Genomic DNA, 21,560 nt, shown 5'->3' with positions numbered 1-21,560 from the left:
GTTGCCCATAGGACGACGTTACTGGATATAACGGAATATGTTCAGAACGGCTCCAAATGACACAAAACTATGGGTCAGTTACTGCATCTGAAATATTGACCTTTCTGAAGGCCAGATGCTGAGTCAGCACTTTACCCAAACCATCATCATCTCAGTATCACAGCAGAGCCTTAAAGGGGTCATAGAATGCAAACAGATGTTCCATGGTAATAGATGATTAATGATAGTTCAGGGGGTGAAATGGACGTACAGAGAAGTTCAAAGTCCATCAACACCTCCTTTCTCTGCAAATCTCACAATTGTAAACTTCCACCATAAAACGGGCGAAACCAAACGAAGAACCGAGTTAACGTCAAATCAGGGATGTTGCCTTATTTGGTTCTGGCCTGTACTTTAGTCACGCCCTGAAATTGACATACAGTAAATGCAGAGTTCCAGGCTGCACAGAGAAAGGGGAACATTTTCACAGTCTTCCCAAGGATCCGACGACTTAACAGGCATGGATTATTTTTGTGTATCAGAAGATCCCTGCAAATTTGGATGCTCACTGACTGGACTGGACCGGGCATTCAAACTGAGCCATCAGCTCCGGGGCTGGTCCAGGTCCGACCGAACCCGACCCGGTGATGGTATGCATCCCCCCCGATGGTATGCTTCCTCCCGCCTGCCTTACCAGACCCTAACCAGCCCCGGAGCTGACGGCTCGGTTCTGCTGCACTGTAGTCGACCAAAATCCTGGAAGATTTTGAAATTCCCTCCGGACATTTTTTTAGGTATGAAGGACTGAGTCTTTGCTCAGCAGCTTGGCTCATTGTAAACCAACCAATCAGCACACAGTTCATCTAAATATTCATGATCAAACCATAAAAGGAAGAAAACCTGTCGTTTCGTTCTGGGGCTTTTAACCAGGCTGCATTAGAGCTCATAGAACAGCTAATATGCCATTTTCAGCCCAACCAATGTTACACACCCTATTCAGAGACCTTAAGGACCAGCAGCAAACATCCTATAGAATCATTCTATTACCCCTTTAAAGAATCTGTATGTATTTGTTGATTCATCTGCATTAAAAAAGAAAAACATGTGATTTAACAGTTTGGCTGATTATTCTCCCTTTTTCATTTTTCTCCCAGTTGTTGGACATGTGTTCATGCAGCATCTTCTGAAAAAGCAGCCTATTGATCCTTTACTAGCTCACTGATTGACCTTCACACTGAGATTTGCACTGTAATGTTATTAGAATAAACAAATATACTACATCTTACATCAATGTCTGTAGTTTGCAGAGGGGAGACTGGAGAAACCCACTGAGCTCCTTCATTCCAGGGTCCAGCTTGGTTCTGCTCAGGTCCAGTACTGTCAGATGGGATGGATTAGACTTCAGAGCTGAGCCCAGAGAAGCCCAGCTGATCTCTGAAAATCTGCAGCTCCTCAATCTGAAAAAAAAAATCAAAGATTATAGCTGAATTCAACAGAATACGGATTAAAGCTTTCCATTAAAACATTCCAGCAGAATATGTGACCCCGGCACGTGATAAACACTAGTCCAAGGACCATTGGTTATTTTCCTCACTGACACTTTGCTGGCCCAATCATACAGCATCACTGAACACATTCTCTCTTTGGCCAGGGTCACTGAATATAGTATAACACCGGTACGCAGCTGCTACCATACTGAGATGGAGATAAAGCCCAGAGGAGTTGCTTGAAACTACTGGAACAAAACTCTCTATTCAAACACTGATGAAGGTTCTCAGTCATCCAGGTCATAGTCATTCTGTAAAAATTCAAAAAATATCCACTGGACTTGGTTTCCAAGATTTGAAGACGTTTCACCACCTCTCCAGGAAGCTTTCTCAATTCAAATGTCTGGATCCGCAGTGATTTTGAATCTTATATAGACAACGCCTTGTATCGCTTGGAAACATGCAAATGGTAACCAATGAATGGGTCGTTTGGTTCCATCGTTAGCCGGTAATAACTGAAACCTGTCTATGATTCTGAGGGCCGGTCGTTAAAGGGGGGGTTGTCTCCTGTAATACCTGAAACCTGTCTATGATTAAGAGTCGGTGGTTAAGGAGGTATTGTTCACCGGCTGGAGCGGGTAGGTCCCTTGTTCCTCTGTGATGGGGTGGGCGGTTTTGTGATATCTGGAAGGGATCATGTCGATGATTGAATTGTATATTTTGGGAAGCTGGAATCTGAGTCCACCACCTCTGTTTAAAGTTGGTTTTTCGCTCTTAACATAGATGGCGTGAAGGAACAGCAGCTTTAGGACAAAGATTTCATGTCTTTTCTTCCTAAACATTAGTTTTTAGATGATCTTATTTTATTCTAGTTATTCTAACATGTTTGTGGTTCTGGTTGTCAGGTTTATTCAATGATGATTATAAAATTAATGCATGTGCATATGGAACTATAAAGGATAAGATGCTTAACTCTGTTTACTGCAAACTTTCATGCAACTTTGGTAGAAAACTGCTGATGTTTGTGCAAGGATAATCACAGTTATTAGGAGACCACTCTATTCTGTGATTCAATCAAGAGGAGCATTTTGTCCTATGACCCGATCAATTGCCTTGTCAGAAGAACAGTATTCTGTAACTCACCCCATGTGTTATGATCTGCTAATAAAAAGGCTTCTGCTGACGAAACCCAACAGAGTGGAAATGTGACTGAACGCAACTCTCTCCTCCTGCAGAAGCTGAAAATTCCTATTCTGTGCGGACTCTTTCTTTCTTTTTACTAAACCTGCAATTTTGAACGTAACACTGGTTCTACTCTAGAGGAACCAAATGTCATTCTGGATGGAAAGATGTGAATCAGAAATGAGAAATAAAGCCATCTTATCTTGTCTCATCATCTGAATCTTTCCCAAATCAAACTGAAACATCTCCATCATTACTTAACATCATTTGACTCATTTTCCTCATTTTTGTCCATCAGTCCAAAACATTAGAAAGTTTCAATATCTGGAAAATAAAGTTCAATATTTAGAACATCTGGAACAGAAAAAGAATTCATTTACAAGGTAAAAAGTCTGAGAAATGTTATTCTGACATTTGGAGAGCAGCTGTTTTTAAAGAAATTATATTAGAATAAAATGATGAACTAAAATCAGCATTAAAGTATCAGTGAATTATTTGGTTTGAATAAACAGAGAAAACTCACTGCAGCTTCTTCACTTTGCAGATTGAACTCTCCAGTATCTCACACAGATGCTTCATTCCAGAGTCTCCAAAGGATCTACCTCCATAGATCGTCTCTATTTCCACCACAGTCAGAGGAAGGTAGGACTTCAGAGCTGAGGCCACAACTTCACATTCAGCCTCAGAGAGCAAACAGCCACCAAGTCTGTGATTAGAAGAGAAATGAAGTCAGTTCTAATGAAATCAGACAATCTGGATAATAAACACAGACTATAACATGATGATCAAACAGTGATGTCATCATCTTATGAACATCTGCTCTCCACATTACTGATGGGTCCAGCAACAGCGATGCGTCGGTGCATGCGTGGAGCCCATAGAGCTATACACTGTATCGGTGCGCGTGTCGTTTCCAGAAAGTCATGTGACCGATACAGGAGTTGTTTCTAACTGACTGACTCACTAAACTGGGTTTAAAAACGGATGATACATCTGCTGAAAAAATGTGTAATTTTTTGTGATTTATCATTTAAATTATCAAGAATTTTGGAGCCTATAAGGAATAGGAATGTTTCAGCCGTTGTGTTTTTATTTTAATTTTCTCGTTGTGTCAAACTTTTCCTCTCAGATATCACTCAACTTATCTGACTTAAAGTTAATTTCAAATTGCCTCTAAATTTAGTGTTTTTACTGTACTTATTGTTTTAAAATATGATTTAAAATCCTAGTTTACAAACATCCTCATTCACCTTTTCCCCTAAATATCACGTTATGATATGTTTTTACATTATTCATTGGCTGCATCTAAAAATATCAAAGATATTTTCAATTTAAACATAGATGTGAAATAATACAATATAACCTACAATAACTTAAATGATATCATTGTACTAGGTCATCAAATCAATTCAGTTTAGTCTGTCCAATAAGCTGCCTGTAGTGTCTTTAAATGTCCAGCAGGTGTCAGTATTCTGTGAGACAGTATCAACGCAGCATCAATCCAGTTTGGCTTCAAGATGCCTCATTAACCATCACTGCTCCTCTTCAATGTCCTGTTTGACACCACAGAGAATCTCTTCAGTCTCTTCAGGTCCTGGTTCAGCTGCAGACCTGCTGTGTCTCTGCTTTGGTTAGAAGCTCCATTGAACCACAGTGATGGAGACAAACAGAGAAGCTGAGCAACAGGTTCAAACAGCTCAGGCTTCATGATCATGACTTTAGACTTGATGAAATCACTAAATGAAACATGAACCTGATGGAGGAGACAGAGCCTGAACTGGCCTATGATTTCACATCTTCTACAGGTCAGATGTTGCTAATAATCATCAGTTCCTAACTTCTCCTCTCTCCACAGCCCCACAGACATGTCCAACATTGGAGATGGGAAGCTGCAGAGCAGTGAGATCAGCAGAGAGTGAAGCCTTGTTCCCTCCTTTAACTCAGCCAAGGTTACTGATGTCAAACCTGTGATGGTTTCTAACAAGCATTCAAAAACTATTTTATATGATTGAAAACGTTAATCTTTTTATTGATGTTACTTTTTTATTGATTCTGTCTTTTGTTTGTTTGAAGCAGTGACGTGCGGTCAGGGGAGGCAGGTGAGGCAGTGCCTCACCAGCCATCATGGAAAGAAAGAAAATATATAATCATAAAGTAATTTAAATTGTTATATTCATCCTGTGGTTTGTACTAAAAAATATTTATTTTTCATGTAGCTTCACCAATTTCGATTTTTATTTGTTCAAAATCGGTGAATTTTCTTATTTTCCCATTCAAATGCTTGGAAGCGATGCCGGTGAGGCAGCAGCGAGCTCTGCCTCACCTTAGATTGCGCAACCCCCTGGCTGCTAAGCGGAGAGAGCATGTTGCTGTACGGCGTCAATAAAATGGTTTAAACAAATTTAATATGTGAACTTTTTTCCAATAATTTAGCTTATGTACAGTGCTTTTTGTCACCAACTGTGTTTGTGAAACGTGTTTCGTGTAATGAGCGATTATAAACGGCAGAGAACAGGTTCAACGTGAGGCAGGCAGTTCTCTTGCCTCATGGCAGGGGGTGCTCAAGATCCCAGACTTTCGTCTTGTTCATCGGGAGGCAAGTCAAGTGCAGCGATAGATTATAATAGAGATAGTGATTTTTTTCCTCTCGCTTATCCCGACTTTCGACATGGATGACTACATTATAACACTAAAAAAGTTTTCTCAAGTGGACTTTCAATCGAAGCAGGAGATAATAACCAAAGGAAGACCAACGCCGGAGCTGAAAGGTTTGTTTCAGACTATGGGACAGAAGGTTAACCGCTCTTTTCAAACCGAGTGGTATTCACGAAAAGACTGGCTTTGTGGATGTCCTGCTCGAAACCACCTTTTCTGCTTTCCTTGCATTCTTTTTTCAACTTGTGGCACTGTGTGGACTCAGATGGGATTTGGTGACTTGAAGAACTTGCAAAGATCCCTCACCAAACATGAGCGGTCCACCACTCATATTCAAAGCCAAATTGCGCTAAAAACCTTCGGCCTGTCCAGGATAGATTTGGCTTTGGATGAACAGCGGAGACTCAACATCAGCATCCACAATGCTAAGGTAAAGGAGAACCGAGAGATTTTAAAAGATCTCATCAATGCAACCTGCTTTCTCGCTAGACAGCAGCTAGCATTTCGTGGAAATGATGATGAATCATTTGATCGCTGATGTTGTCAAGAATGTTACAGAACAGGTGTCTCCGTTCATCTCTAGCCGAATGTCTGTCTGTACCATCTGTCAAACCAAGTGCGCCCGTAATAACATTTATTTTGTTTTGTTTTTTAAGGAAATGTGTGTTTTGTGAGCTACAGTTTGTATGTCTAAGGATGCAGAAGTGAAACATAACCTGTAAACTGCTGTCAATCTATGCATCTATTTGCAAATCTGATTCTGATGACGTCAGTGCCTCACCAGCTATGAACCTCACCGCACGTCACTGGTTTGAAGCAACTTCTTTTTTGATTGAATAATAAAGACACAAAAGTCCTACCGATTATATGGTCCAATCAAAAAACAATGTTACTTCAATTAAAAAAGTTGCTATATATAAAAAAGACTGCACTTCTATCAAATAAAACGTTTTCAATCAAAGAAAAGCAGTGTTCAAATGTATTTTTTTAGTCTCAAATATATTTTTGCATTACATACTTTTTTTCTTTCATTGAAAAGTTTTTTTTCATTGAAGTGTTTTTTTTATTGAAAATGTATTTTTTTGATTGAAGAAACCTTTTTCTTGATTGAATAATAAAGAAACAAATCTACCTTCATAGCCTCCATGAATGAAGAAAATGAGAGAAGATAGCATGTTAGCATGAATTAGGATCTTAGCATGAGCTAATGTTAGCGGGGTAAGCTGTATACATGGAAAACATACACGTATGTCTAAATATGAAAATATACATTCATCCCCTTATAATACTAACAGATAAATATTCTCCGAGGCCAAAACGTTTGTAAACTTTAGACAATCTGACTTCAGCTGACTGCTTAGCTGGATGTGATCAATTCAGCTCTGCTGAGCAGTTAATGGAGGAAAAACAACCTGAGCAGGTTACATAGCTGCTGCTAACGAACTGAGTGCTCACTACGATGCTGTTTATTACGTCCAAGAATATATACTTTTTAAAATCTACTAACAAACTGAACAGAGAATCGGGGAAGTAGAACTGCAGGCCCCACAAATTCATAACAGATAAAAGTGCTGAGAACAGATCTGATGTTTGTTTTACTGGTGATCTTATTTGCCGCCTACAGGGCGGAGGTGCAGCATCTGGTGGACTGGTGCAGAGGGAGCAACCTGATCCTGAACGTCGAAAAGACCAAGGAGATTATCGTTGACTTCAGGAAATCAAGACCCACCCACACACCCCTCCTCATCAACGACTCAGCTATGGAGGTCGTCAGTGTTGGGATCTGGAGCTGTACCACCTTCCTCCAGCAGAGTGCGCCGTGGGTCTCCAAGAGCTGGAGTCTTCCAGCACACCTGAGACGCATCTTCTCATCAAGAGACCTGCCCTATATAACCAGCTGCCAGACCTTGCTTTGACGCCGCAGTGTTGACCTAGTTTGGTTAGCGACCTGAGCCTAGAACCTGAGAATCTTTGCTGTCTCTTGAGAGAGATCTGATTCTAATTCTCCCTTGTTTTTGCCTCACAGGAACCCTGTCTCTACCTGAGGCTCTGGATGAGCTTAACCTGCCGAGATTGCCCTCGTGAGCCAAACCTGAAGATTCCTATGTGGATTCCCCTGCTGCTCTTGGCTAAGAGCTGGAAACTCAGATCAAGGTCTACCTTTAAAGTCAGAAGCAAGACGCTGCAGCTGCTCTTGGACTCTGCTGAACAAACAGTCTCTGGACCCAACAGTTCCCTCTCTCTCAAAGAGAAGCCCGGACTCCTTCAAGGTATTCTCCTGAACAATCTAAAGACTCATAACTCATCAGTCCGTTTCCTAATCAAACTATCATCTCTGCAGACTCCAGTGAACCTGCCCTGACCAGTTCCAGATCCTGTTCATAATCTTGTGTTTTTGTACAAACTAAATAAACTCTGTTAAACTTTTACCCAGCCTCCGTTGTGTTCTGCATGTGGGCTAAGAACTTAAGGCCCATCATGACAGTCAGCAGCACCAAGTTCCTGGGTGTGCACATCACTGACAACCTCAGCTGGTCACCCCACATCTCCTCACTGGTGAAGAAGGGCCAGCAGTGCCTGTACTTCCAGCGTCGGATGAAGAGAGCATCTCTCCCGCCCCCCATTCTTCAGACCTTCTACAGAGGGACCATGGAGAGCCTGCTGACCAGCTACATCTCCATCTGCTCTGGGAGCTGCAGGGCCTCTGATTGGATGTCTCTACAGAGGGTGGTGAGGACAGGGGAGAAGATCACGGTTGCGCCGCTCCCCTGCATCAAGAACATCGCGGACAGGCGCTGCCTATCCTGGGCTCACCAGATCCTCTCCGACCCCACCAACCCCAACCATGGACTCTTCCCCCCCCTGGCATCCGGCAGAAGGTTCCGCAGCATCTTCTACACAAAGACCAGACTACTGAACAGTTTCTTCCCCCTGGCCATCAGACCACTTAAATGCCACATAACAATTGTTATGTTTGTTTTTTGTGCAATGACAATACAGGAAGTCTAAGTTCAAGTCTATTTAGCAGCATTCACTGTCAGTGTTTGCTTCAGGAATCATCTCAAATCAATTTAACTAAAGTCAAATCCTGAGAAAAATGAACAACAAGTGTCTGGAACAGGTAGAACTTGTGATGCTGAAATCTGAGTTGTATCTGCAATACTTTATTCCTCCATGAGATGGCACTCACACAGGAGCTGATCCACAGAAACCTTTTCTGGACAACCCATTTAATGAAATGATGTAGCTTATTACCCTCTAAAGCCCCTGTCACACCTTGATGATTTAGCAAGCAAATGTCTGACATATGAAAGATCTGGCAAAAATACTGGAAAACAATGGATAAGTTATGGGTACTTTTCCAGTGTCATTCAGTAAAAATCAACCCTATGAACATTCCAAGCCAAACACAACCTCATTATTTTATTCAGTAAAATGTTTATCAATAGGTTGATCTGAACGTTCTTAGAAATAAAATGTTATAAAAAAAAAGGGAACACACATAAACTGCACAAGCAGCCTATTGATCCTTTACTAGCTCACTGATTGACCTTAACGCTGAGATTTGCACTGTAATGTTATTAGAATAAACAAATATACTACATCTGACCTCAATGTCTGTAGTTTGCAGAGGGGAGACTGGAGAAACCCACTGAGCTCTTTTATTCCAGCTTCCAGGTTGGTTCCACTCAGGTTCAGTTCTGTCAGATGGGATGGATTAGACTTCAGAGCTGAGCCCAGAGAAGCCCAGTTGATCTCTGACAATCTGCAGTGATTCAATCTGAATAAAGAATCAAAGATTTTAGCTGAATTCAACCGGATGCAGATTATAACTTTTCATTAAAACATTCCAGCAGAATATGTGACCCCGGCACATGAGAAACACTAGTCCAAGGACCATTGGTTATTTTCCTCACTGACACTGTGCTGGCCCAATCATACAGCATCACTGAACACATTCTCTCTTTGGCCAGGGTCACTGAATATAGTATAACACCGGTACGCAGCTGCTACCATACTGAGATGGAGATAAAGCCCAGAGGAGTCGCTAGAAACTACGGGAACAAAACTCTCTATTCAAACGGCTCTAAAGGTGGAAAATGACTGTAAGGTTTGCAGGACAGGGCCTTCATCAGCCTGAACTGATGAGTGTGATGGTGGCGGCCCACAATCACATCACATTTAAACATTTTGATCAGAAACTAATTAGATAACTTTCACTGTATTTCATATAATGGCTGCCTGCTCCACCATAACCTGACAATGAATGGAGAAAAAACCAGACAGAGAAATTGGTATTTGTGCACAGGGGGCACCGTGACTGTGAACTAGGAGCTCCATGCAGGGACGGACTGGCAGCTTGTCTTTCCTTTAACGGGCAGAACAGCTGCTCAGTCCAGGGATGTGGGCCTGCCTCCATCATTACACAGAAATAAAAAAAACAACAACAAATAACCCTGCAGCAGGAGAACAGGGCTGATTTCAGAGCTGAGGTGGAGCCTGGTGCGTCTTTGATCACAGGAACAGAAAGAAACGGATCAATCCAGACCAAAGATACAGATTAAACCATCAAAGCAGGAAAAATTTAAGTTACAGCTCAATCAATGTTTATCTCATGTTTTGTAAATTGCCTATCATGAATAAAATAATCAAATGTGTTTTTAGGATCTGACCATTTGACAAAGATTCAACAAAATCAATTTAATCAGTTTCTAAGATTCTCTGAGTTTAAAAATGTTTGTTTATTAGATGATCAAAGATTCAGATAAAGGTTTTTTTTAAATAACTCCGAAGCTTAATGATCTTCAGTGAAAAGCTTTTCTCATCTTTTAGTTAATTTAAACAACTATGAAGGAAAAAATTAGAAAGCAAATTTTTGTAAAACTTTCAAGTTCTACTAAATGAAAATTAAGTTTTTGCCTCAAAAGATAAAACAACCTTTAAAAACTTTATTCTTCAAAATAATTTCTCTGCTGAGAAAACAGGTTAGTTTTGCTCCTTTTCTCTCTGTGTTGGTAGAGAGAACATAAAAATCCTGACTGGGTCTAGTTTGGTTCTAGATTGTAATTTCAGACAGGATGATATAGATTGAAGTGAACAGAAGTCCTTCATCAGCAGCTGAATCCTTTTAGAGCTCTGCTATTCACAGCATTAAAGCTGCAAACAGAATCAACATGGACATTTCCTCCCTAAGAAAGGGGGAATGGACGGGGAATGTCTGCGTCTAACAATCTGGTCCATCAATGTCTCCAGCCTCCTGTCTTCATCCATGTCTCTATCAGTGTTTTTCTACACTGCAAAAACGATCTAGAAATAAGTAAAAAATTTCTTAAATTAAGTGTATTCACCCTTAATTTGAGCAGGTAAATGAGATAGTTTGCCAATGGTATGAGTAATTTTACTCTTGAAATAAGATAATTAGATAAAATGCACTTGAAATAAAACAATGCAGTTGTGTTTTCTTATTTTAAGTGTAAATTCTCTTGTTCCATTGGCAAAATGTCTCTTTTACCTCCTCAATTCAAGAACAAATGCACTTATTTTAATAAAAAATGACTTAGCTAGATTGAAATTTTTTGCAGTGTACAAACTAACTGGGCTCCAACTGGACAGATTCTCTTCCTGATTTTCCCTGTTTTGTTGCAGCTCTTACGTCATGTCGTTATCAATATGGAGAGAAGAAATGAGCCAGTTTGGAGAAAGAAAGGAGTAGAAAGTCCAGATATTTGGCTTCAAATGTAGGAAGGAAAAGGAAAAAGGATTCTGAAAAATAAATACTGAAGTAAATAAGAAGTAAATCAGTCAGAAATAAAAAGCTGCTTAAGTTCAGTAACTAAGTATTTGTGGCTCTAGGCGACTCTGACAGCAGCTGTTTTTAAAGAAAATATATTACAATAAAATGATGAATTAAAATCAGCATTAAAGTATCATTGAAAGATTTGGTTTGAATAAACAGAGAAAACTCACCTCAGTTTCTTCACTTTGCAGATTGAACTCTCCAGTATCTCACACAGATGCTTAATTCCAGAGTCTCCAAAGGATCCACCTCCATAGATCTCCTCTATTTCCACTTCAGTCAGATGAAGGTTGGACTTCAGAGCTGAGGCCACAACTTCCCATTCAGCCTCAGAGAGAGAACAGCCACCAAGTCTGTGATTAGAGGAGAAATAAAGTCAGTTCTAATGAAATCAATCAATCAACCGAATTTCAAATTGACCCTTAGTTTATTTACTGTTTTTACTTATTGTTTTAAAGTTATGATTTAAAATCCTAGTCCACACGTATCCTCATTCACATTTTCCCCAATATGATCACATTATGATATATGTTTATATTATTTATCGGATGCATCTAAAAATATCAAAGATATTTTCAATTTAAACATAAATGTGAAATAATACAATATAACCTACAATAATTTAAATGATCTCATTGTACTAGGTCATCAAATCAAATCAATTCAGTTTAGTCTGTCCAATCAGCTGCCTGTAGTGTCTTTAAATGTCCAGCAGGTGTCAGTATTCTGTGAGACAGTATCAATGCAGCATCAATCCAGTTTGGCTTCAAGATGCCTCATTAACCATCACTGCTCCTCATCAATGTCCTGTTTGACACCACAGAGAATCTCTTCAGTCTCTTCAGGTCCTGGTTCAGCTGCAGACCTGCTGTGTCTCTGCTTTGGTTAGAAGCTCCATTGAACCACAGTGATGGACGGTGTTAGTTTTTTTGGAATATATAAGAGTTATGGTATAATTTCTAGTCACCGATCTGTTGCTACTATATTTTTTGCAATTGCAATAGCGGATCTTGACCTGGCCGGACCGGAGCGGAGCAAAAAATAGCTCTGCTCCGAATTTTTTCGGTGAAGGACGGACAAGACGTACGGGGACGGAGACATGCGGAGGAGTGGCGGTGGATGTGGAACAGCTCACATTGATTTACATGTAAGAAAAGTGCTCCACACGACGTACGTCAGCGGGGCGGAGCGCTGACGGAGTATGTGGAATCTGGGGGTTAGCCTTCCTCTCCTAGATTGAATCCCCCCTGATGTCTCCATGGTTTCTGGTTTGTTTTGACTTTGTTTTCATGTTTTGATTTTGGGATTTTAGATCTTTGGACTCCTGGGTTTCAGTTTGTTTGGACTTAGTTTTTCATGTTTGGATTTTTGGATTTGCTGCTTCTGTTAACCTTTTATTAAACCCACAAGAAAATCAACTCTGCCTCTCTGCCTCTGAATTTTGGGTCATCTATCCACTACCAAATCATGACAAGAGTCAAAGATGTTTTATCACACCACACTCAAACAAAATAAATACAAATATATATATGATTTTGTGTTTTGCTTTGGTCAATAGTATTTTGATTTTGTTAAAGATAGATAGATGCATCATCTGACACGTGTGTCCTGATAAATGTGTATCATGGTAACATTTATCTCCATCATCATCATCATTGTAGCACCATAAAGTTCAGATATTGTTTAATGGCAGCTGGGATTCCTCTCTGTTATGGTTTGGTTTCTCTTTTTTAAAGTTCTGCAGACATTGTATTGCTCACTTAGTTCCAAACAGAAACATCCTGCATGTCTTCAGAAAGAAAATAAGGCTGTATTTATTCAGTAAACAAACTACTGCACCTCCAAGCCTGTGGTATCTTTTTAATTGGGTGGCTGTTACTAGACTGGTGGGTCATCAGTCTTGCAATTCAAAGGTTTTGGGTTCTATTCCAGCTTTCCCAGTTGACATGTTATTTCCTTTGGGCAACGCACTAAACTAAGTGTTTGTCAGTCTGAGTATTGATGAGTCAAAGTGTGAACATTAGAGATACTGATGGGATAAATGTGACCAAGATTAACATCATATTGAGAGTTAAGTAGTATTTGGAAAGAGCTTCATAAATTTAGTCCTAAACAGTTTATTCCATGTTGTGTAACTAATAAAGACATTAATAACATTCAGAACTGAGAGTTTTGATTTTTTTTAGTTTGCAGTAAAACATTTTCAAATTCTCACCAAGTTTATTACAAAAACATTCAACATTATAAAACAAGGCCTCAAAATGTAACTTGGACAGATGTTCAGACCTGAGAGTTTCCAGTTTGCAGTTTGGACTCTTCAGTCTAGAAAACAGCAGCTTCAATCCAGAACCCTGCAGCTTGTTGTTACTCAGATCCATCTCTCTCAGATTAGAGGACTGGGAGCTGAGAACTGAGGCCAGAGCTTCACAGCTTCTCTCTGAGAGGTTACAGTCATTCAGTCTGAAGACACAGAGATAGAAATGAAGAACTATGATTTAATAAAACAAAAAAATGCATATTAAACATAACAGATGAAACACACAATTTGTTTATGTTGTGTGACAAAAGAAAAAAGAGAAAAATATTTATTGTAATTATGTGACATTACATGGGTACATGAAACAATTTCTATAGCTGCATCAAAATTTACAGGAATGCTTTTCAGAATTACAGAAGCCCTGGGGCGCAGGTGGTTGCTTTTTTTATCCAACAGACCCTGGAACAAACTACAGGCAAGAGGTCTATTATTCAAATAAATGTTCAAAGGGCTGGTTCCTAAATACCCCATCTTCCCACTTAAATGAGTTTGTTGTAAATAAAAGGAAATACACTTCAAGCACCTAAACTGCCATACCAAACTTTTGGTTTCAATTCTAACATAGAGTTAACTAAACTTTAATTAATGCAGTTTGGAGGATCAATATTTCAAAAAATTACATAAGCAAATAAATAAATAAATGACTTACTATTATCCATTGGTGAAATAATAGCTTAAAATCTATTACGTAATAATTACGTATATGAAACTCCCTCTCACCCACGCCCCTACACCTGGGTGGGGTGGGGGGGTTCTTTCTTCTCCAGTTCAGATCCTCTACCAGAGACCTGGGAGTTTGAAGATTCTTCTGATTATTTAAGCTGTTCCTAGAACTGAGATCTCTGATGTTTCTAGGGTTGTCACAATACTAAACTTTTCAACTCGATACCGCTACTAAGGAAAACATTCGATACCCAATACCATTTTCGACACCACAAGGATAAAAACAAAGACTCCAAAATTCAACAGAAATATTTTCATTAATAAATAAAATATAATAAATAAAAACAATAAGAACAATATTTTTAGGTAGTATGCTGTGCACAATATTAAGCAAGCATGAAAGAAAACTTATAAAATTAAAATTAAGTGTTCCTTTCTTGGCTATGCTTTGTACACATAATAATGACACTAGCCAAACCGGTTAAGAAACAAATATAATTCTCAGCAGCTGCACCTCTTACAAAAAAAAGTCAGAAACTGAAAAGTGCACAGAATTGTTCAATCACACAGTGATCTGAAAGTGCATTGTCCTCTATTCTGCACTTTAGATGAATGACCGCTTAGGTGCCACTGTTGGTGGCACTGTATCGATACTTTTAAAAACGAGTATTGTATCCGGATACAACATTTCAGTATCGATACTTTTTTGAGTATTGATATTTTTGACAACCCTAGATGTTTCGCCAGGTATTTGTTGGAGCCATTTCTCTAGTCTGGAGGTTACTGCCCTACATGCTGTTGGGATCTGGAGGTCTGTCCACTTTCTCCACCAGAGGGCGTACAAGATCTCCTGGAGCTGGAGCTGATTGCACCACCTGTCGCTCATCTGCTCATCAGGAGATCCGTATTTAAGGAGACAGAGGACTTCTCTCCAGTGCCAGAGTGTTTGCCAGTAACGGTTAGCAAGCCTGAGCCAACCAGCCTGTCTGAACCTCTGACTCCCTGAAAACCTGAACCTGATCTGTTTTCTCCTCTCTGCTTCCTAGATTGAACCTGCCTGAAACCTGAAACCCTGAAGAGTTTCATTGCCGGTGATCTGTCTGTCCGTTCTCAGATGAACTCCGGAGAATTATTCATGTCAAAGATCTGCCTGCCCACTCTATGAAGACACTGGAAGGAAACTCAAATCTGTGATCTGCCAGCACTCGAATTAAGCTCTGCCTTCGCCTAGCCCTCAGCCTGCCGACAGCCTCTGGACCCTCAAGGTTCCCCCCCTCTGCCGCTCTGCTCAACTCCAGAACAGGTACAGCTCTGCACACTCTCATCCTGCAAAATACCTTGACCTCAACTAACTCCTCTGTCCCCCTCTGCAGAGAACCCACTCATGACCAGTCCTGGATCTGATTTCTCTGTGTGCTTTTCAGAACCCACTCGTGACCAAACGAGTTCCCCTCTGGACCTGTTCATTTATTGTGTTCAAACTTATCAATAAATCTTTGAACTTTTCTCCTGCCTCTGAGTGTTCTGCATGTGGATTAGACACCTGAATCCGAAAATGACAGAACACTCTGGCCAACAGACTAACCCAGCGGAATCACTCAGGAGGATGTTGGAGCAACAACAAACTCTCATTCAGAGCCATGACACCGCCCTCCGTGAGTTAAACACACGTCATGAACAAACAAATCGCTCATTACAGGAAATAGCCGGCTATCTTCAGAACGCTACACCTGGAACGGAGACCATTCAACTTCCGGTTCAAGATAGTAATCCTCCACTCAGGTCAGAACCCAGCCCGTCGTTTCCTGAATTCCGCCCTTCACTTCCTGAAAAGTTTTTTGGCAATCCAAGTAAGTGCAAGGCATTTTTTTTCCAGTGTAAGCTCATTTTTGAGCATTCGCCGTCAAGTTTTCCTAATGACAAGAGGAAAATAGCCTTTATTCTGTCTCAATTGTCTGGAAAAGCCCTCAAATGGGCGGAAGCCAGATTTTCTTCAAAATCTAGTTTTGATTGTTCATTTGAGGAATTTATCCAAGAGTTCATGCAAGTTTTTGATGAAGACACTGATAAGTCCACTGAATCTCGTGGACTTTGGAGTTTAAACAGTGAAATAGAACTGTTGCTGAATTTTCAATCGACTTCCGGGTTAAAGCTGCTGCTTCCGGATGGAATGAATCTGCGCTCAAAAGCGCTTATTTCCATGCTCTAGACGAATCAATTAAGGACAAGCTGGCCACTCTCGATGAGCCAGCGACCTTGGAGGAACTCATAAAGTTAACAATCCGCTTGGATAACAGACTGCGAGCCAGATTCAAGTCTAGATTTAGAAGCCATGTTTTTTCTGTTTCTGCCCCAGCAGCTAAGACAAATGACTCAGAAGCTGAGTCCAGATTAGAGACTGACATGGGAGTGGATTTTCACTCCTGTCCTGTCCCACTCCCACAGAAAAAAATGGTGTCCCGTCCCGATCCCGGGCCAGAGTAGAAATCTAAATCCTGTCCCGTCCGAATCCTGGTGAAATTACTCCCACTCCCATCTGTCATGATCGGTTCTCTTATGGAGACCCAAAGATGCAGAACACCACTGACGGACACAGGATGAAAAGTTTAACAAGTTTATTTGCACAATCACACTGAATATGCAGAAGGCTGGTTCGGGCCTGGATTCTGGTTTCACCGGAGTCTGCGTGAGAGACAGCACAGTTAAGGACTGTTGACGGGGTTGGGTTTCCAATGGTGCACAGATAGTACCTTGAGGGTTCTTGAGGTTCTCTTTGGGAGAGTCACTGTTGGTTCTGGAGAAGGATTTAGTAGCAGAGTCCGTTAGCTGCTTCAGCGTCTCACGTCTAGCTTGAGCAGACCTTGGCCTTGGTTTCCCAGCTCTAGCCCAGAGCTGCTTGGGGGTTGTCTGAGAATCTTCAGGGTTTGGCTCTGAGGGTCGGCTCGGCAGGTTAGCTCTTCCAGAGCTTTCACGGAGGAAGCACGAGTTTCCTAGAGGCACAGAAACAGAGGTTAGAATCCAACTAGGGATTAGAGTCATGGAAATAATCACTTAGATCAAGGCTTTAGCGCTGACCAACTGGAACAACACTGCGGCGTTGAGGCAAGGTCTGAAGACAGCTTATATAGTGGATCCTCTGATGATCTTGATGAGCTGCAGCTGTGCAGGAGGCTCCCTCAGAGGATCCACGGCGGACTCTGCTGGAGAAAGATGGGATTTTCTCCAGCTCCCAACAGTCCCCCCCCCTCAACGACCGCCCCTTGGCGGTCCGGAGGAAGTGGAAGGGCAGGAACGCTCGTACTCCTCGATGAGAGCAGGGTCGAGGATGTACGAGCCTGGGACCCACTGACGATCCTCCGGTCCATAGCCCTCCCAGTCGACGAGGTACTGCCATCCGCGACCTCGTCGACGGGAGTCTACTATGCGGCGGACCGTGAAGGCCGGATGGCCATCGACTTCCAGGGCGGGTGGTGGGGAGTCGGATGGTGGGCACAGAGGGCTCGAGGAAACAGGCTTGATCTGGGAGACGTGGAAGGTCGGGTGGATTCGGAGGGAAGGAGGAAGTTGAAGACGGACAGCTGATGGGTTGATTACACGTGAAATCTTGAAAGGACCTATGAATCTCGGGGAAAGTTTTCGAGACATCCCCTTGCCCACAGAATACTCAGGGGTGGGGCGTCTCTTAGCGTCAGCGAAACGCTTGACTGACTCAGATGACTGGTTGAGTGTGGCGATGGTCTCCCTCCAAATCCTCCGACAGCGGCGGATGTGTTGGTTTACGGACAGCACCGATATCTCTCTCTCATCTGCGGGTAAAAGAGGTGGTTGATATCCGAGACTGACCTGGAATGGAGACTGTCCAGTGGAAGCGGAACGGAGAGAGTTGTGGGCATATTCTATCCATGGGAGGTATTGGCTCCAATCCACCGGGTTATTTGATGTAAGACAGCGGAGGGTGGATTCCAAATGTTGGTTCATACGCTCGGTCTGGCCATTCGTTTGAGGATGGTAACCTGAGGTGAGAGATGGTTTACAGCCGAGAGCAGAACAAAAAGCCTTCCATACCTGGGATATGAATTGGGGACCTCTGTCCGATAGAATCTCCTGGGGGATGCCATGAAGCCGGAACACATGTTTGATAAGAAGCTGGGCTGTCTGGAAGGCCGTGGGAAGTTTTCTCAGGGGAACTAGATGGCAAGATTTAGAGAAACGGTCGACAATGGTTAGTATGGTGGACATACCTCGGGAGACAGGGAGACCGGTGACGAAATCAATGGCTATGTGGGACCATGGACGCGAGGGAACAGGTAGTGGTTGAAGGAGACCAGAAGGAGGTTGATGTGAGGCCTTGTTACGAGCACATGTGGGACAGGCCAACACATACTCTTTTACGTCTCGATGGAGCGTAGGCCACCAGTAGCGCCTGGAGATGAGAGCGACAGTCCTACTCACTCTTGGATGAGCGGAGAATTTTGCGGCATGCATCGACTGTATCAGACGGGACCTGACAGAAGAAGGGACATATGTGCGATTAGACGGACCGGTACCTGGATCTGGTTCGGTGGCTAGGGCTGAGTTGATTAGGTCCGTTATTTCCCAGTTGACCACTCCTACGGTGCATGAGGCTGGGAGAACAGGTTCAGGTGTCTCAGGATGATCGACGGAGTAGAGACGAGAGAGAGAATCGGGCTTCACGTTCCTGGATCCGGGTCTGTAGGTGATGATAAGATTAAATCGAGAGAAAAAGATTGACCACCTGGATTGGCGAGGGTTAGCCTGTTTGGTTGACTGGATATGAGCCAGATTTTTGTGGTCAGTCCACACAAGGACCGGATGCTCAGCCCCCTCCAGCCAATGCCTCCATTCTTCCAACGCCAGTTTGATTGCCAGGAGCTCACGATCACCCACATCATAGTTTTGTTCAGCTGAGGAGAGCTTACGGGAAAAAAAGGCACAAGGGTGTATTCTTTGATCTGAATCGAGTTTCTGAGAAAGAACAGCTCCAACACCGGAATCTGAAGCGTCCACCTCAAGGATGAATTGTTTTGAAGGATCAGGTTGAATTAGTACAGGTGCTCTGGAAAACATGGATTTTAATTTCTCGAATGCAGCTTGGGCCTCGGGGGTCCACTGAAAAGTTTGTTTAGAAGACGTTAGTGAGGTTAATGGAAGGGCGGTTTGGCTATAGTTCCTTATGAACCGACGATAGAAGTTAGCAAAACCTAAAAACCTCTGTAGTTGCTTTCGATTCTCTGGAACTGGCCAATCTAGGACTGCCTTGATCTTGTCCTCAGAAGGTTTTACCTGGCCGCCCTCGAGCACAAACCCCAGAAAGGTGACTGAAGACTGATGAAATTCGCATTTCTCGGCTTTCACGAACAGCTTATTCTCCAGTAGTCTCTGTAGAACGAGACGGACATGTCTCTTGTGTTCATGGAGATCCTTGGAATAAATGAGAATGTCATCAATGTAAACAAACACAAACACGTTGAGGAAATCTCTGAGAACATCATTAACAAGGGCTTGGAAACAGGCTCGAGCGTTAGTCAGACCAAAAGGCATCACCAGGTATTCAAATTGGCCCAAGGGTGTCTTAAAGGCAGTCTTCCATTCATCACCCTCTCGTATTCTAAGGAGGTGATAAGCGTTTCTTAAATCCAGCTTGGTAAAGACAGTTGCACCCTGCACTGGTTCAAAGGCTGAGGCGAGGAGAGGCAGTGGGTATTTGTTTTTAATTGTAATCTGGTTCAAACCTCGATAGTCAATGCATGGCCTCAGGGAACCATCCTTCTTGCCCACGAAGAAGAAACCGGCGCCCAGGGGAGAGGATGAAGGACGGATTATTCCAGCAGCCAATGATTCGTTGATGTATTTCTCCATAGTCTCTCTTTCTGGTTTGGAAATGTTATACAATCTGCTGCTTGGAAGAGGAGCACCAGGTAAAAGTTCTATGGCACAATCGTATGGTCTATGTGGAGGTAGGGACGTCGCACTGACCTTACTGAAGACGGGGGCTAAGTCGTGGTACTCAGAGGGAACTGAAGAAAGGTCAGGAGAGTCCATCTCCCCCCCACCTCTAGGAGGCCCCACCATCGGGGCAGCAGAACGAAGGCATGTTTCGTGGCACGTAGTAGACCATGATTCCAGGAGACGTTTGGTCCAATTTATGTGAGGGTTATGCTTCTCCAACCACTCGAATCCGAGGACCAGGGGAGAACATGCAGAGGGAAACACAAAGAAGGTTATAGTTTCTCGGTGGTTACCTGACAAAAGTAGCTCGAGGGGCTGGGTTTGGTGGGTAACACGATGGAGTCTTTTTCCGTCTATGGCGGACACACTGAGAGGCTGAGACAAGGGAACGGTTTTAATCTGGAGCTGCTGGACGAGGTCTGAGTCGATAAGATTACGCTCACAGCCTGAGTCGATGAAGGCGGAGAAAGAGAGACTCTGGTTATTACAGAAAAGGGTGGCTGGCAGCAACAGTCGAGGAGATTTAATTGAATTTATATGGCCCGCCAGACTCCTCATATCCTCTGGCGGGCCCCGGCTTTTGATTTTGCCGGGCAGGAGGCGAGAAAGTGACCACTCTCACCACAGTAGATACAGAGTTTTCCTAAGAAACGCCTCTGTCTCTCCTCAGGAGAGAGCCTAGTGTGTCCCACCTGCATAGGCTCATAATCCCTTTCGCCTGAATGAGAGGCCTGAATCGGCAATGATAGAGACTGGGGCTTAGATCTCTGAGTGGGCATCTGCTCTGTAGAGGGAGAGAGAACAGTCACATAATGAGAGGCAGAAGAAGAATTACTTTGCTTCTTTGAACTGTTTCTGGCTCGAATTCTGTTCGAATTCGAATTCTGTAATCTGATGGAGAGACGAATTAAATCTTCGAGGGAGGCTGGTTCATCGAGGGTAGCAAGTTCATCTTTGATTTGCTCATTTAAGGCCATAAAAAAGGCTCCTTTCAGAGCGCTCTGGTTCCAACCGGAAGCTGCCGCTTTAACCCGGAAGTTAATTGAAAATTCTGCCACTGAAGAATTACCTTGTTTAAGGTTGAAAAGAGCTCTGGAATCAATCGTTTGGTCTGTCTCCTGGTTAAAGACCTGGGAAAATTCAGCAATAAAGTCAGAAAAACGGCAATTTAAACCGTCGTCGATGGCAAATCTTGCCTGAGCCCATTCTAAAGCTCTTCCTGTTAACTGAGAGAGAATGAACGTTATCTTCTTGTGATCTGTAGAAAAACAACCAGGAGAGTTCTGAAAGATCAGCCGGCACTGGAATAGGAATCCCTTACAATCTTTCATGTTACCAGAGAATTTTTCTGGGAGACTAGGACGGAACTCTGATGACGTCACAGGTTGTGACCTCGGGGGAGGAACTGGACCCGGAAATGGTTGCTGTGCGGATGTAGCATTAGCTCCATTCAGAAAATTAGAGCAACTCTGTAGCATTTGATTATGAGATCCAACAAGATGGTATAACT

General features: G+C 42.5%; 1 protein-coding gene across 4 annotated transcripts in view; it reads right to left on the bottom strand.

The window, feature by feature from the left end:
- LOC119777316 (NACHT, LRR and PYD domains-containing protein 12-like) overlaps window positions 1–21,560 on the bottom strand; it is a 63,396-nt gene that overhangs the window by 3,878 nt on the left and 37,958 nt on the right. For 2 of the 4 annotated variants that reach the window (XM_038276141.1, XM_038276142.1), the window contains exons 8-12: window positions 13,387–13,560; window positions 11,271–11,453; window positions 8,914–9,084; window positions 3,172–3,354; window positions 1,266–1,436 (exon numbers count right to left, since the gene is read on the bottom strand). In XM_038276141.1, coding sequence (XP_038132069.1) covers window positions 1,266–1,436; window positions 3,172–3,354; window positions 8,914–9,084; window positions 11,271–11,453; window positions 13,387–13,560 — 882 coding nt within the window. The remainder of the gene's footprint in view (window positions 1–1,265; window positions 1,437–3,171; window positions 3,355–8,913; window positions 9,085–11,270; window positions 11,454–13,386; window positions 13,561–21,560) is intronic. The other 2 variants (XM_038276145.1, XM_038276144.1) reach the window with 1 other exon arrangement.

Source organism: Cyprinodon tularosa, unplaced genomic scaffold (genome assembly GCF_016077235.1).
Source record: "Cyprinodon tularosa strain WSP-4 unplaced genomic scaffold, ASM1607723v1 ctg1220, whole genome shotgun sequence".
Classification (NCBI taxonomy): Eukaryota; Metazoa; Chordata; class Actinopteri; order Cyprinodontiformes; family Cyprinodontidae; genus Cyprinodon; species Cyprinodon tularosa.
Note: the sequence above shows the minus strand (reverse complement) of the source record. Positions and strands in the feature narration are given on the sequence as shown.